This window comes from Bombina bombina, chromosome 3, assembly GCF_027579735.1.
Source record: "Bombina bombina isolate aBomBom1 chromosome 3, aBomBom1.pri, whole genome shotgun sequence".
Taxonomy (NCBI): domain Eukaryota; kingdom Metazoa; phylum Chordata; class Amphibia; order Anura; family Bombinatoridae; genus Bombina; species Bombina bombina.
In genome coordinates, this window is record NC_069501.1 from 665,072,418 (window position 1) to 665,090,925 (window position 18,508).

The 18,508-nt window shown below is 36.2% G+C and overlaps 1 protein-coding gene across 1 annotated transcript in view; it reads right to left on the reverse strand.

Moving 5' to 3' along the window:
• The window catches only part of UPK3B (uroplakin 3B), a 53,692-nt gene that overhangs the window by 5,698 nt on the left and 29,486 nt on the right, over window positions 1–18,508 (reverse strand). Inside the window, exons 3-5 of the mRNA XM_053707407.1 lie at window positions 16,867–17,080; window positions 12,652–12,728; window positions 8,873–9,002 (exon numbers count right to left, since the gene is read on the reverse strand). Coding sequence (XP_053563382.1) covers window positions 8,873–9,002; window positions 12,652–12,728; window positions 16,867–17,080 — 421 coding nt within the window. The remainder of the gene's footprint in view (window positions 1–8,872; window positions 9,003–12,651; window positions 12,729–16,866; window positions 17,081–18,508) is intronic.

The following is an 18,508-nucleotide window of genomic DNA, read 5'->3' on the forward strand; positions in this document are numbered from 1 at the left end:
AGGCCATCCAGGAAGAAATACCAGATAAGCAGTCGCTGACATGAGAAAGGACAGAGGGAGAGAGAGCAAGGGTGGAGAGGCAGATCTGGGTATCATCAGCATAGAGGTAATATTTGAAGCCATAACTGTTGATAACTTTACCCAGTGAAGAAGTATAAATGGAAAAGAGAAGAGGACCCAGAACAGATCCTTGAGGTACTCCAACAGACAGAGGCATTGGAGAGGAGGAGTCGCTGGCAAATTACACATAAAAAGACCTGGATATAGGACTGAATCCAAGAAAGAGCAGTGTCACAGAGGGCAAAAGAGCTAAGGGTCTGTAGGAGGAGTGGGTGGTCAACTGTGTCGGAGGCAGCTGAGAGGTCAAGTAAGATGAGTATGGAGTAGTGGACAATACTTTTAGCAGAGAGAAGATCGTTAGTAACCTTGGTAAGGGCAGTCTCAGTTGAGTGTTTGTGGCGGAATCCAGATTACAGCTGGTCAACCAAGGAGTTGGTGGACAGGAAGTGGGTTAGGCAATTGTTAACTAGTTGTTCAAGGAGTTTTGATGTTAGTAGAAGCAGTGATATGGGGCGGTAGCTTTCAGGAGAATTAGGGTTGAGGGAGGGTTTTTTGAGTATGGGAGTGACTTTTGCGTGTTTGAAAGAAGATGGGCATTAGCCGGTACAGAGAGATAGGTTGAAGATGTGAGTAAGAGCAGGAGTGAGGGCAGAAGACAGGGAGAGTATTAGATGGGAAGGGATAGGGTCGAGTGGGCAGGTAGTGAGGCGTGAGGAAGATAGAAAGGAAGAAACTTAATTGTCAGTTGCTGGATGGAAGATGCTGAGGGTGGCATAGGGAGTATCTGGGCCTGTTGGAATATTGCAGGTTGTTGTTGGGATGTTGCTTCGGATAGTATGTGTTTTGTTTAAAAAGTAGTCGGCCAGGTCTTGGGCACTAAAGACAGACAGGGGGGGTGGAGCAGTTGGTTAGAGGAGAGAGTTAAAGGTAGAGAAGAGTAGTTTAGGGTTTGAGGAAAGAGTAGATATGAGAGAAGTAGGTTTGCTTGGCTAAGTGAACGGCAGAAGTGTATGAATGAAGAGTAAACTTATAGTGTATGAATCTTGAGCACTATATGGCAGCAGTTTTGCAAGAATGTTATCCTGCCATGTAGTGCTCCAGACACCTACTTAGGTATCTCTTTAACCAAGAATACCATGGGAACAAAGCAAATTTGAAAATAGAAGTAAACTGGAAGCTTTTTAAAATTGTATGTTCTGTCTGAATCATAAAATTTTTTTTGGGGGGTTTCATATCCCCCTAATTTTGACCTTATTAAAACAAGTATATTTATTTGAAAGTTTTGTTAGCTGAAATATTTTAGAAATGGGAAAAAAATAAAACTTAAAAATATATTAAAGGGTAGTCTCCCAAATGAATGCTTAAAGGGACATAGACCCAAAATGCTCTTTCATGATTTAGGTAGAACATACAATTTTAAACAACTCTCCAGTTTACTTCTATTATCACCTTTGCTTCATTCTCTTAGTATTATTGGTTGAAGGAGCAGCAATACACTATGGGAGGGAGTTGAACAGATTGGTTGTCCCAATGAGAATGAGTATATATGTTCAGTTCCCAATCAGCAACTAGCTCCCAGTAGGCATGGGCGAATGTGTTTATATTTGAATTTGAATGTTATTGTAGAAAAAAACAAACAAACTTACATTTGGGCAAGAGTTTATGTTCTTAATGGAAAAATATATTCAAGTATAAATTAATAAAATTAACCACCATACTCAAGAGAAATTAATTTATTATTTAAAAAGGCTGAGAGGTTCCTCAAACAATTTTAGAACGTCAAATTGTAGCCTGAGAGATGTTTATCTCACTATGGACCTGATAAAATATTCTCCTACTTGGAGAGAAATTGTAGTGCAGACTTCACAGGAGCTGAACTCACTTAATGCTAAAAGAAAAAGGGTGGGACTTTCTAGAATCCGCACTTTAGTAAATAGGCCCCTTAGCGTTTTGTATTTTATATTACTTTACACTTCAGATTGGGTCCTTTCAGTATAACTACATTTAAGCTTTACACTTTTTATTTTATATTTTAATGCATTTAAAATTAGACCCAGCAGTGATGTTTGCAAATTCTGATTATGCTTTGAAAAATGTATGCGTTACTTTAACAAATTAGGATCATATTTTGTATATTTCTGTGTATCTTTTACAAATTTCATTGCACTTTGAGTTTTATCAATTCTAAACTAAAATAGAGCTTCAGAGCATGGGAGGAACAGGGGAGTTACCAAGATATTTCTGCAGCTCTCTCCCAATTCTTGTGTTATGCTGTTAGCATTTTAAACAAGCTTGTCTCACTGATTTATCTTGCCAGCTGTATGCAGGTGAAGTTTGCTCAAAATTCACAATACCCTTATTTAACTGACAGAGAAATAATATATACAAAACTAGTGGCAAAAAAACAAGTAAAATTGTAATGAAAACATTTCAGTTTAATATGTATTTGCTGCAAACTGAAACTTTATATCAGCCCTGAAAACTTTATATCTCCCCTTTGAAATTCTGTATCCAAGAGAGCCTCATTTACTTTATATTGAAGACATTTCTCATTTCTCTGTGACTTCTCCAAACTAGAGAATTTTTGATTATTGTGCAAAATGAAAATAATGAAACTGAAGCGACAATCTACACCAGAATTTTTATTGTTTTAAAATATATATAATCCCTTTATTACCCATTCCCCAGTTTTGCATAGATCAGTTATATAATTATACATGTTTTACCTCTGTAATTACCTTGTATCTAAGCCTCTGCAGACTTCCCCCTTATTTCAGTTCTTTTGACAGACTTGCATTTTAGCCAATCAGTGCTGACTCCTAGGTAACTCCACATGTGTAAGCACAATGTTATCTATATGACACACATGAGCTAACACCCTCTAGTTGTGAAAAATTGTCAAAATGCATTCAGATAAGAGGCGGTCTTTAAGGTCTAAGAAATTAGCATATGAACCTTCTAGGTTAAGCTTTCATCTAAGAATACCAAGAGAACAAAGCAAATCTGGTGATAAAATTAAATTGGAAAGTTGTTTAAAATTATATGCCCTATTTGAATCATGAAAGTTTATTTTGGACTAGACTGTCCCTTTAATCTAAAGTATAAAATAACATAAATTACAAAGCACAAAGTGTAAATGCAGCAGAACTGCCATGTCATGCAATGCTTTATTGCCCTGGACTTGTCTCTCCTTCACATACAGAAATGCAGGGAACGCACATTGGAGAAGTATAGCAAAATCTGCCTTTTTAGAATCTCACTAGAGATCTCGCAGGGCTAGAGGATCATTTTATATCATCTCACCTGAGCGAGAAGCTAGTTTATATCATCAGGTCCTATGGGAGGTTCTGAATGTGGAGAGACACCTACATCACAATATAATGCTCAATAAATCCTCAAAAAAGTATTTTCCTTATTTCTACCAATTCTCAAAACTCACTGGCATGGAGAGAAATCATGAGCTTATTTTACTGAGCACAACGGGCGAGATTACATATGCGGCATAAGTTTCAGTGCAACTGCTGAAACCCACGTCGCCCGTAAATTCACCTCGCACATCGGGTGAATCACATAAACGGCGCCAGCAGAAAATATACTGCTGTAAATCGAACAAACTGGTGAGATTCAGAAATGTGCGCAATTACACATTTCTGGCGTTGACAGTGACTTATGCCAGTATATCATATTGCGGCACGTAAGTTTATAAAGAAAAAGTTAAAATCCCACTTAAAATCTAAACGATCTAAAAAAATTAAACCGACATATCAAACCCCCTAATCCACCATCCCCCCACATCGCAACTACTAATAAACTTTATTAACCCATTTTCCGCCATCCCCCACATCGCAAACTACTAATAAAAGTTATTAACCCCTAATCTGCCATCCCTCCACATCGCAAACTACCTAATAAACCTATTAACCTCTAAACCGCCATCCCTAACAACACAAACTACTCTATAAACCTATTAACCTCTAAAACGCCATCCCCCCACATCGCAATAAATAATAAAAGTATTAACCCCTAATCTGCCAAACTCCCCACATTACAAACTACCTAATAAAAGTGTTAACCCCTAATTGGCCAACTCCCCACATTGCAAAGTATCTAATTAACTTATTAACACCTAAACCGCCAACCCCCACAACGCAATCTACCTAATAAAACTATTAACCCCTAATTTGCCAACCCCCCACTATGCAAAGTATTAACCTAATAACTAAGCCCCCTAACCTAACACCTCCTAACTTAACCCCAATTAAAATACACTTACATAAAATAAAATACTAACTATATTCAAAATTAATTAAAAATTACAAAAAATAAAAAACATAAATTACTTTAAAAAAACTAACATTACCCAAAATAAATAAACCTAACATTACATAAAATAAAAAATACTAACATTACAATAAAAAAAAATAATATTACAAAAAATAAAAAACCTAACATTACAGAAAATAACCAGCCCTACTCTGGCTATACGCATGTGCCAGTGTCACTACTGTGTCATTATATAGTGCTGGGTGTTATTATACTGATGAAGATACCACTGACCCTATAACCAGCCCTACTCTGGCTATACCCATGTGCCAGTGTCACTACTGTGTTATTATATAGCGTTGGGTGATATACTGATGCAGATAGCACTGACCCTATAACCAGCCCTTGTCCGGCTATACGCATGTGCCAGTGTCACTACTGTGTCTTTGTATAGAGCTGGGTGTTATAATACAGATGCAGAATAGATACACATCCAGTATTTCACTCAGGCTTTATTTATTCCATAACTTATCACCCAATATCGCTAGCAGTCTCTTAACAAGCCACTAACTTTATTCACACTACTTTTTTTTTTATTCATATTATTTAATCAGAAAGAAAAGATATAATAAAAGTTGTGGCGAACACTGCAAGGGCTAGTCACGGACACCAGTGTCCGTGTACGGACACCTTGTCTATCCCTCGGTGTTAGGTTAGGGGGCTTAATTATTAGGTTAATACTTTGTGTTGTGGGGGGTTGGCGGATTAGGGGTTAATAGTTTTATTAGGTAGTTTGCGTTGTGGGGGGTTTAGTTGTTAATAGGTTAATAAGTTGTTTGCATTGTGGGGGTTGGAGGTTTAGGTGTTAATTGGTTAATTAAATAATTTGTGTTGTTGGGGGATGGCAATTTAGAGGTTAATAGGTTTATATAGTAGTTTGCGTTGTGGGGGGTTGGCGGATTAAGGGTTAATATGTTTATTAGATAGTTTGGGATGTGGGGGATGGAGGTTTAGGGGTTAGTATGTTTATTACGTAGTTTGCAATGTGGGGGTTTAGCGGATTAGGGGTTAATACTTTTATTAGTTATTGTGATGTGGGGTATGTCAGTTTAGAGGTTGATATTGCGCATGCGTTAGGTGTTTGATAAGGCTTCCAGGGAGTTACAGTACTTTTATACTCAGCGCAAGGCTTGCTGCGCCTGCCTATGTGTGGCAAGGTGAAAATGGAGTAAAATTTCTACATTCTGCGTGTGTAAGTTCTTGCGCTGAATATATGATACCGACAGGCGATGTCAGTTCTATGTCAGTTTATTGGAGTAAAAACTGTGGGCGAAGGGTAAAATATATGCTCGTAACTTGTCTGCTGAAAAAGATATTGTAAAAAAAAATTATGGAAATTTTTTTCTTTTTACAATATCTTTTCCTTTTTGTTTAGTTTTATTTAACTTTTTTAGCACCACAGCATGTTAAGTATAAAAAATATCTATGATAAATATGATTTAAATATTATTATTTTTTTTAAATTAAAAGCTAGGAAATTGGCAAAAAAAAACCTACAGTAATCCTAGAGTTTAAGTTGTTAATCAAACATTAAAAGGTAATTGAATTCCCAACTTAAACTGCCCCCGCACTGGGTACTTTGCATGACATCATCAATGACATCACTGATTACATCACATATGACATCATCTATGACATCACATATGGCATTATTAATGGCATCAGTAGTGATATAACTCATGATCATTTCCTACACATCAGAGAATATGGAAAAATATATTATAATTGATCTCAGATTACATTGTGCAATATTGTTTATTATAACATGACATATGATGTAACTGATGGTACCACCATATACAGAAATTTGAAGAAGTATATGCATGTTTACAATAAAATAAAAGTATGTAGTGAAATATTTAATAAGTTGTTTGTATTTACTTAATTGGCTGCATGTGCATGAGAAATTAGGGTATGAAATGGTATAGGAGGTGTATCTCAGTGCGGTTTGAGGAGGAGAAGACTGATGTGCATAAGAGAGAAAGATAAGAGGATGAGAAAGAGTCGGATTAATGGAAAGGATGAGAAGCTCTTTGTATGAGAAAAGGAGGAAGTGTTAAAAATAGACAAGTGTGAGAAGGTTAAAGCAACAGATTATAGGTAAATATAAAGGTAATTGAGAGTCATGCAGTCCTGGTGTGATGTAGACATGGTTGATAGAAGGAGCAACACATAAGGCACGGCTGTGTGTGAGAGAACTGAAATTATATGGAGGAATGAGGAGATACTAGTGTGCATACAGATGAGAATATGGGTTAGGAAAATTTGGTTATAAAGCAAAAAATAATTGCTGTGTGGTGCTGGCTGTTAGTGTGTTATACTTTTACAAAATATCAGTGTCATTGATGTCACTAGTGATGTCATTGATGATTTAGATATTATAATTTCCTTGTGTAGTATGATTTTAAAGATTGTCACTACTGATGCCATTGATGATGTCATAGGAAATGTCATTAATTATTTTAATATATCAATATATAATTTATCTGATCTGTAGGAGGGTGTCATGGGTTATGTCACTACTGATGCCATTGATGATGTAATGCAAATTGATTAACAACTTAAACTCTCTCTCTCTATATATACTGTATATATATACAGGGAGTGCAGAATTATTAGGCAAGTTGTATTTTTGAGGATTAATTTTATTATTGAACAACAACCATGTTCTCAATGAACCCAAAAAACTCATTAATATCAAAGCTGAATAGTTTTGGAAGTAGTTTTTAGTTTGTTTTTAGTTATAGCTATTTTAGGGGGATATCTGTGTGTGCAGGTGACTATTACTGTGCATAATTATTAGGCAACTTAACAAAAAAAAAATATATACCCATTTCAATTATTTATTTTTACCAGTGAAACCAATATAACATCTCAACATTCACAAATATACATTTCTGACATTCAAAAACAAAACAAAAACAAATCAGTGACCAATATAGCCACCTTTCTTTGCAAGGACACTCAAAAGCCTGCCATCCATGGATTCTGTCAGTGTTTTGATCTGTTCACCATCAACATTGCGTGCAGCAGCAACCACTGCCTCCCAGACACTGTTCAGAGAGGTGTACTGTTTTCCCTCCTTGTAAATCTCACATTTGATGATGGACCACAGGTTCTCAATGGGGTTCAGATCAGGTGAACAAGGAGGCCATGTCATTAGATTTTCTTCTTTTATACCCTTTCTTGCCAGCCACGCTGTGGAGTACTTGGACCCGTGTGATGGAGCATTGTCCTGCATGAAAATCATGTTTTTCTTGAAGGATGCAGACTTCTTCCTGTACCACTGCTTGAAGAAGGTGTCTTCCAGAAACTGGCAGTAGGACTGGGAGTTGAGCTTGACTCCATCCTCAACCCGAAAAGGCCCCACAAGCTCATCTTTGATGATACCAGCCCAAACCAGTACTCCACCTCCACCTTGCTGGCGTCTGAGTCGGACTGGAGCTCTCTGCCCTTTACCAATCCAGCCACGGGCCCATCCATCTGGCTCATCAAGACTCACTCTCATTTCATCAGTCCATAAAACCTTAGAAAAATCAGTCTTGAGATATTTCTTGGCCCAGTCTTGACGTTTCAGCTTGTGTGTCTTGTTCAGTGGTGGTCGTCTTTCAGCCTTTCTTACCTTGGCCATGTCTCTGAGTATTGCACACCTTGTGCTTTTGAGCACTCCAGTGATGTTGCAGCTCTGAAATATGGCCAAACTGGTGGCAAGTGGCATCTTGGCAGCTGCACGCTTGACTTTTCTCAGTTCATGGGCAGTTATTTTGCGCCTTGGTTTTTCCACACGCTTCTTGCGACCCTGTTGACTATTTTGAATGAAACACTTGATTGTTCGATGATCACGCTTCAGAAGCTTTGCAATTTTAAGAGTGCTGCATCCCTCTGCAAGATATCTCACTATTTTTTACTTTTCTGAGACTGTCAAGTCCTTCTTTTGACCCATTTTGCCAAAGGAAAGGAAGTTGCCTAATAATTATGCACACCTGATATAGGGTGTTGATGTCATTAGACCACACCCCTTCTCATTACAGAGATGCACATCACCTAATATGCTTAATTGGTAGTAGGCTTTCGAGCCTATACAGCTTGGAGTAAGACAACATGCATAAAGAGGATGATGTGGTCAAAATACTCATTTGCCTAATAATTCTGCACTCCCTGTATATATATATATATATATATATATATATATATATATATATATACAAACACTGAAACAAAGCACAATAGTTTTAATCCTCCATTTTGATAATCTGATTCATTTTTTTTTGTACCAAAATATATCACACTCATCCTTAGTTAAATAATTAAGGGTTTTATAAACTACTAAAATTTACATTTTTTTTTTCTTTCTCTATAATTTTAATTTGGATTAAATGTAGCTATACCATATCATTACAATTGCTAATTCTCAGACATTAAAAACTTTAATATGATTTGGGGTAAATTCTACTGAAAATCATGATTTGCTGATATTTAATTTTCTCACCTTCCATAGACAATAGCAGCAACCAAACTGGCCAATAAAAGACCAATAAGGATTGAGAGAATGCTGGTAATGACAATCATGCCTCCGCTGCGTCTTCCTGGCCAAGCGTCAATTACATCTGAGCTCTTAGCTAAAGGAATGCAGAGAAAAATAATGCATTTTCATTAATCCAATAATAAAAAACATGGTATCTTATATTTTATATATATACTGTATATATATATATATATATATATATATATACACACACACACAATAGATAGATTGATTGATTGTGATATCAATATTATATAGAAGTAGAATGTGCAAGAAGAATTAGCGATGTTTTCACTGGAGAGAATTTGAATATTGGAAAGGAAATTAGGGATTGAAATTCTTGGCAACTAGGAGTTAAAGAATAAATGGAAGTTAACATTTGCAATTTAAAGGCCTTAATCCTATAATCTAAAAAAAATATTATCTCATTAGTAATTGCACAGCTGTGGAAGAACACAAAACAACAATGGAATGGATAATTTAAATACGCAGTAAAGAGTTTCACAGGTCACCAGCTAATCTTGTCATCAAAATTAATTGTCTATTAAACCACACTCAAGTAAATCATAGCTGTGCTTTTCTCAAAGCGACGAAGGAAAGTTCATCCACAGTCTAAGAAAGTGTCTCCAATATAAGGCTACAGTACAGCTAAAAAAGTCAGGTTTCAGGTATATCTCTAATTAATAAAATGAGATAAATTAGTGAGTGGCCTAGCCAATTTTAAGGACTATTAAATATTGTAGAATTGCATAATCAAAAGACAATGCAGTAGAACTACCTCTGAATTTTAAATGAGTAGAAGATTTTTTCTGACAAATTTCAAATTGACTTCAATTTTCCATCCACCTGCATCATGTGACGGCCATCAGCTAATCAAAGACTCCTATATGCATGCACTGTAAATACTTGCACATGCTCAGTAGTAGCTGGTACCTCAGAAAGTGTGCATATAAAAAGATTGTGCACAATTTGATAATGGAAGCAAATTGGAAAGTATCTTAAAATTGAATGCTCTATCTGAATTATGAAAGTTTAATTTTGACTTTAATGTCCCTTTAATGATGCTTAAAAAGGGACAGTCTACACTAAAATTGATACTGTTTAAAAAGTGAGTTAATGCCTTTACTAATTATTCCCCAGCTTTGCACAACCAACATTGTTATATTAATATACTTTATAACATTTAAACCTCTAAATTTGTGCCTTTTTCTAAGCCGCTATAGACAGCTTCTTATCACATGCTTTTGTATTTGCGTTTCACAACAGGAGACTGCTAGTTCATGTGGGTCATATAGATAACACTGTGTTCAGGCACGTGGAGTTATTTAAGATATAGCACAACACAGTACTAAATGCAAGTCAATAGATAATAAATAAAAAGTTATGTGATCAGGGAGCTTTCAGAAGATGCTCAGATGGAAGGTAATCACAGAGGTAAAAAGTATATTAATATAACTGTGTTGGTTATGCAAAACTGGGGAATGGATAATTGAAGGGATTATCTATCTTTTAAAACAATAAAAATTATATTGTAGACTGTCCCTTTAAGTAAAAAATATCATCAGCCCTCTGAGGCCTGAAGTTAGTAGCCAGCAGTGAAATAACATGTCAGTTATCCTCATCCATTCTCTCCACTTAAAGTGACATTAAACACTAAATAAATGCTAGATAAAATTATGTATTCTAAGCAAATAATATACAGATTGTTTTCTATAATGTATTTGTAGTTAAAGTAAGTTAAATAGACTACTAGAGTAACAATGCCCCTTTAAAATAAGTTAGATCTCTTATCCAGTTTCCAATGGAAATGTTGACAATGCTCGTAAACCTTTCTACAATGATCCCTTTATTTATATGCAAAAAAAAAACCTTCTAATGTTGAAGCCATGTTATTTTAAATAAATAATCATCTAGAAAAGACAATACTAGATTTAACAAAAGGTCATTGACATGTTCTCATTGATCACACAAAAGAAAAGGCTGCTTTCTCAACATCAAGAGTCTATATCAATACACTGTACTGCTGTTAAGGGTTACATAGTGATACAACAATTGGCATAATCTTAATTCTCCATATTCACAGTGCTGCTGAATATGTGTATTGTGTGATCATTTTTAGCAAAAACTGTGAATCTCATCTTCCAAAACTTTACACAGTACTTGATTCCATTTGCTCTGCTAGTTTAACAGCAAATCCTTGAAAAAGCACCATTGACTTAGACGAGAACAGATATTTGGGATTAGACAAGGACCACAGGCAACTATAAATATAGATATAGATTTCAGGTTGTGCATATGGAGTGCACAGAACACACAAATGCTGGTAGCTCAGGTTAGGTTTCTGCCACTATTGTGACAGTAACAATGTTTCCATTTGATTGGCCTTTCGCACAACCCTTCTAAAAGGTACAGGAGATTTTCAGAGCAAATAGATAGTAAGGTATAAATAGATTCACTCCCTGTCATTATGTTAGTATAAATAATATTGTTTTGCAATTGTTATCTGTTTAAGCCAATTGGTTAAACATGTAGCAGGGTTAGCCTTTAGGAATCTGCAATTTGCATTTACAGTTCTAAAAATGAGATTATCCACCATTTTCAGAGCTAAATTATATGAAAACAGGGCAGAATAATTAATGAAAGCATATTGCAAAAGGTGTTTTACTATGTATAACTAAACATTTTACTTTAATAAAATCTCAAGGTATTTACTGCTCCTTAAACTTGTTAAAATAATGCAATACAGAATATATGCATTTAAAGAGGTATTCCAGACAAAACTGGAATACACACAGGTGCATTTCAGCTTTGAATAGAAGTATTTTTGCAATAAACATGTATTAGCCAAAATGTTTTTAATAAAAGCTATAGCTCTTTCAGGAGTGTACTTCAAGGGATATGAAACCCTATTTTTTTCTTTCATGATTCATATAGAGCACGCAATTTTAAGCAACTTTCTTATTTACTCCTATTATCAATTGTCTTTGTTCTCTTGGTATTTTTATTTGAAAAAGCAGGGATGTAAGCTGATGAGCCGTGCACATTTTTGGTTTAGCACCCTGGGTATTGCTTGCTGATTGGTGACTACATTAAGCCACCAATAAAGCAAGCACTACCAAGGTTCTGAACCAAAAATGGGCCTGCTCCTAAGCTTACATTCCTCCTTTTTTCAAATAAAAATACCAATACATAGTAGTGCAGGGTCACTAGTCCTATAATTGCATGCTGTAACAAATTAGAGCATGACATTTTTCAACTATTATAGCTTTTTAAAACATTGCCATTGGAAATGAGATACACAGTTATAGAGTTCTATATATCTTTAACTTAACGTGTTGCCAGTCAAAGATATATGGGGCATAGTTACAGTATTATGATAGTGGCATATTTAGTTTTTGTGCTGACCTAGGCCTGGGGAAATCTGATGCTCCCTATTTCTGTCACAATTTTAGCTCATACTTGCCTCATATTTATTTCTCACAACTTGAGGACAGGGACTTATAGAGGGGGTCATGCACCCAATGATAAAAGCATAGCTCAGGTCATTCATTTATAATAAAATGAATAAATAAAACATTCAGAAAGCATAACATAGGAAAGGTATCATGTCACAACTGCCTGTCAAACATGGCTGCCCCTTGAATCCTGCCGCCCTAGACACAGGCCTACTTGACTAAGAAGAAAATGTATGCATCTGATTGTAAACAGTTATCTTAATTTTCATATATTGGAAATAATTTTACCTGTGTTTAGAGTTATCGAGCTAGACCAAAGTGTCTGGCCGAGCAATGTATTTCCATTCAGCACAACAAATTTCACTCTGTAATAAAACACAGTAAAGTTATGTACTATATGGACATATTGTCAGTAAAATGCATGTTCTTATTGCAGCTAGCAGGGTTTAAAAAGATGAATAGATAGAAGCATCAGAACAACCATATATAGAACCCTATGTGCAAAATGTATAAGGACAGACAAAGCTGGATTGCTATATACTACTTCATTTTTGTCATGCCGAAAAGATGTCTTTTTTAGGAACAATAAAGCCAAAGTGAATTGATTAAACTTTGGTGCAGATAAAGCATGTCATTTTAAACAACTTTCCAATTGACATCTTTCTATCAAAATAGCTTTATTATTTTGGTGTCCTTTGTTGAAGAGTCAGCCCCATAGAAGTAATCAGCAGCTAGCACCTAGTAGTGCATTGCTACGCTTGTGCCTAACTAGGTTTACTCTTCAACAAATGATACTAAGAGAATGAATTATAATAGAAGTAAATTGGCAGAGCATAAAATTTTATCAAATTTTGCTTCATTTGCATGTTATTCCTTGTTGAAGAGATACCTAGGCAGGTGAATAGTGCTGCCATCTGGTGCACTTGCTAATGGATAACATTCTTGCAATACTGCTGCCTTATATTGCTCTGGACACGTGCACACTCCAAATCTTACCCTGCTTTTCAATAAAAGAAACCAAGAAAACAAAGAGATTTTGATAATAGAAGTAAAATAGAAAGTGGTTTAAAATTACATGCTCTGTATGAATCATTAAATAGTTTTTTTTGGTTTCCTGTCTCTTTAATTGCTGATATATGCTATGAGTTAATATATAATTTAATAGCACAGCTGCTAACCCTCCCATGTTGCTCTGCAGCAATCACAGCCCTATGAATGAGCTCTGGGACAACCTAGCCCTGCCTAGACCACCTGATCCAACCCACTGCACACTTAGTGCCCCCCCCTCCCCCCCCCCCCCCCCGTGACTTGACAGACCTCCCTCCACTAACTAACTACATTCCAGACCTTCCTGATTCTCCCTAACTTTGCTCCAACCATTCTGGTCAAATACCCTACTGTATCTATCATGGAGTCTGTAATAAAACACATTTAAAATATACGAATTACTCACTTCCCCCATTTGTGTCCCTATTAAACTTACATAAAACATCTATACAAACGACTGATTACAGTAAAAAGCAGAATTACACATTTCCCAGAAGCTGGAATCCAAAATTAATCATTTTATGCATATTATTATTATTAATATTAGTATTATTAAACACACATGAACATAAATTAAGAAACAGGATACATAAAGCATGAGCAAAGGTAATAATAATAATAATAATAATAATACTGCAAGTATACAATTTACAGCTTTTTTAATTCTCTTTAAACTACCATAAAAATGTTTATTGTTTATGTACGAAGCATATCCTCCAGAGGGAGACAACGTTCTTTCTTTGCTCTCAATCCATGTGTCTTATTTGTTTAATACTAGTCTGTGATTAATACCATTCTGGCCTGAGACCACACATTAATTTAAATCTGAATTTTTAAAGCCCCCTAAACCAACCTTGTACCCCTCCCTTTATCAGCACATAGGGGCTAGAACCCAGTGGATTCAGTGCAGGTCAAGAAAGCGACTGAGCTGTAGTAATGAAACATTTTATATTACATTTTTATACTGTTTAATATCCCTTTAATTCCCTTTTGCTCCAAAGCGTTTTGAGCAGTGCTGCTTCAGATCAACTCTAGTAAAGCTCCAAAGTTCCTTTGTTCTGGTTCTACTGTTCTAGTATCCTGTAGATCCCAGAGATAGTATTGTTCCCTGTTTACTATTGGCTCCAATGTTCTTAGATTTGCTATTAACCCACAACTTGAGCTGTTAGAGGCTGAGTATGCCTGTTTTCCTGCACCTGCAAATGGAATCCACTGCAAACTTATTTGGATTCAAACTCTTGAAAGCCCTGAAAGTGTTAATTCAAAATATTGTTTTAAATACTATTGTATATATCGTATGTATTAAACTGATCCTTCCACTACAGCAGAGCCCTTGCTGATTTTTGTCTGCAACGTGTTCAACATTAAATGAAAACGCGCAAAGACAAAGCACTTGTCACAGAAAACAATTATCTTTCATTTTGTCCAAGATTAGTTCAGCTGAACTGTGGCAATATGTTTTTGTTAATGGAAATTTCTTAACTTCTTATTTCCTAAAGAGAACATCTTTAGGGCAGTCAAAAAGGCAGCTGGTCAGTAGCTTAAATTTAAAGGGACATTCTAGTGCAAAAGTTGTATGCTCTAACGAATTGTTATCACTGTCCACACTGCAACTCTTTTTGTTTAACCCATGCAAAGAAGTTCATCACATAGATAATGTCCCACTCTAAAGCCACAGACAACTGCTGGTTCCAGACAGGAAAATGTCAGTGAACCAATTAACAGTGGCAGTTGCATGACTCTACCAATCCCCTACTATGTCTAGCTCTTCAGCTACAATGCTTGTATCTCCAAGTAATACTTTAGCTATGTGTTTAACTCACTTGTGAGGGTTAAAAACATAGAATTACAATACCAATAGTGAAAAAAATGCACGTTCCAACAATTTGTTTACGGTAGAATGCAGCAGAGTAACATTTTCAACTGCATGAGTGTATCAACTTTATTTTGTGTTACATGAGGAAGAAAACTTCCTCTGGGGCAAACAGGTAGTTGTGATTGTCAAAAGCTCCTGTCAATAAGAAGATGGTGTCTCAGATAGTGTTGCCACCTCAGCCATGTTTTCCTGGACAGTTATGAGTTATGAATGTTGCAGGGTACACATAAGGGAACGTGTATTGCGCCCTTAGATAGCACACGAATAGTGACCCTGGACAGCATGTGTAACTGTCCAGAAATACATGGCCAAGGTGGCAACCCTAGTCTCAGATAAAAAAAACATGTACAGAACTTTCAACAGCAGTAATTTTCAGTGTGTTGGGGGTATGCAGTATCCAATTTTCTTCCTTTGTTTATTTGTTATTTTTGTTTCCTTTGTTTAAACTTAGCTTCTTTCATTCAAAGCTTCATAAGAAACAAAATCATGCATTGCATAGGTCTTGAGTAATATATGTATGTTGTTACAAACATTGTTGCAAACACTGCTGCCATATAGTGTTCAATAAGGGTTACCAGCAAAAATGCTAAAGAACATTTAGGTGAGAGGGCATGGGTTGTAAGTGGTGCCACATAATGTCTCACCAAAAGCTGTATATTTTTCACAACATAACATTAATTTTAGCCCTTGGCTGTTAGCAACATACAAAATATGTATCTTTTTCACTTTAATTTCCTCTTTGGTTGCCAGTAACACAGGTAAATAGTTGTTATTTGACCCCTTTCACTGCAAAGAACACACAGAGCAGATATTTAACACACACCAATGATTGCCAGTAACAAATAAGACAGTGGGTTGGCTGCAAGTAGAAAATAGCATGTCAAGTGTCACACTTTTTATTAGATGTATTTGTAATTCATAAAGGCATTGTGTACATTTTACATTTAGCTGACACTCAGAGGACATTTAAGAGTCCAGTATTTTTGTGTAGATTGCAATGGACAGCCTGCTGAAATACTGGACTGTCCAGTTAAATACAGGACCTCTGGTATCCCTATGCTTAATAGATGCACATTCCTGAGTCAGTCTCAATAAGCTCTCATGAGAAAGAGCTATGTTTCTACAAATTTTACCAAGAGAAAGAAATATGATCATAAAAAGACAATTTGAAAGTTTTTTTATTGCACACTTTATGTGCCTTCCATGCCACATTTAACATGCACTATATCAGTTTTCCAGTTACCTGGAAAATATCTAAGACTTTGCAGAAAATTAACTAATAATTTAGCCAAAACATATCCTACTTACTGTAATAGTATATACATTAGTTATTATATTACCAGTCTTAATCTTGAAAGTAATATATTATTGATCAAATATTTCCAAATTTCAGTGAACAATACAATCACTCTATTGCCTGTAATTGTTGTCAAAAAAACACTTTACTTGGGTATTAATCCAGGAGTGTGTGTCTTGGAGGAGTTAGGTGACATTTCCAACTGTGATACTTCAGTATCCTATCAATAAAAACATTCATTAAAGGTGGATGTACTTACACGTTATCAAAGCACCTGTCTTACCTGTAAGCTCCAGGAATATTCAAGGGGCCATTGCAAAATGAATCATCTGAGCAAGCTGCCTCGGCACCAACACGCATAGATTTAAATATAAGCTGATCATTACTGCATGGGTAATCACTTCCAATAGATTTGATTGTATGATAGTATCCATTACTTTGTAATGAAGAATAAGGTACCGGAACTCTCAGATTTGCATCAGTTATTCCTTTTACAGCTGCAAAAATAAATTAGGAAGGCAATTAAAATACAGGACATTTACATTTTGCGAATTGGTTTTAACTATTAAAATCTTTATTGCTCAATATTTTGACACTCCTAATCAGTGTTGTTCCCTTTTAGGCCAGTTTTGTGTGCGGCCCAGCAGTGAAAGAGTTAATTAGGAAACCGTACCTTTCGATTAATAATTACTGCCCAATGCAGACTGCAAGGTATGGTTCTCTTAACTGTTTCATTGCTGGGCCGCACACAAAACTAACCTTAGAGGGAACACTGCTCCTATTTACTTTTGTATTTCAATTTGGTAAAATAACATATCTGGAAATTATTTTATAACGTAACACTTTATTGAACATATATAGACAAAACACAGTTTACCAAAAATTGGATATATAAAGAGATGGGAACATCACAACCGCCTAATAATATGTGATTATATAATCCAACATTAATTTAAAAACAAAGGGGCCATGTGGTCAGTGCAGAGGGTATTAAGGGTAGAGGGTATAAAGGGTAGAGAGGAAAAGCAGAAATCATACATGCACGGTGCAGCCAAACTATGCGCTCAAAGGCGTCCTCCTGCCTGCGTACTGCTGTGATTAAACACAGTCAGCCGATTTCTAACTCAATCCCTGTAACTATTGTCCACATTCCAAGCATACACTGTTATGGTATCTATCTTAAGCAGAGCGACACACAAACATACTGACATAATTCATGTCCATTCAAAATGTCAACCATAATAGATTATTATTCTTAATCTCTTTGCGTGTGTAAGAGCAGAATCGATGTCATATATGTGCTAAATAATGATCTTAACAAGATCGCAACAGTGTAGCAAAAAAGTTACAACCACTCTAACTCCAAGCAACTCCTCTCTCCGACCAAGCCCACCTGCTCTCACACACACAAAGAGATTGAGAATAATAATCTATTACGGTTGACATTTTGGGGCCAATTAATCAAAGGTCTTGCGGACCTGATCCGACAGTGCAGATCAGGTCCACAAGACCTCGCTGAATGCGGAGAGCAATATGCTCTCCATATTCAGCATTGCACCAGCAGCTCACAAGAGCTGCTGGTGCAACGCCGCCCCCTGCAGACTCGCGGCCAATCGGCCGCTAGCAGGGAGGTGTCACTCAACCCGATCGTACACGATCGGGTTGAATTCCGGCGATTCCTGTCTGCCTGCTCAGAGCAGGCGGGCAGGGTTATAGAGCAGCGGTCTTTAGAGTCTGAAGACTCGCCAGAAATACGGGCCCACAAGCTCCGTTCGGAGCTTGATAAATGGTCCCCTTTGAATGGACATGAATTATGTCAGTATGTTTGTGTGTCACTCTGCTTAAGATAGATACCATAACAGTGTATGCTTGGAATGTGGACAATAGTTACAGGGATTGAGTTAGAAATCGGCTGACTGTGTTTA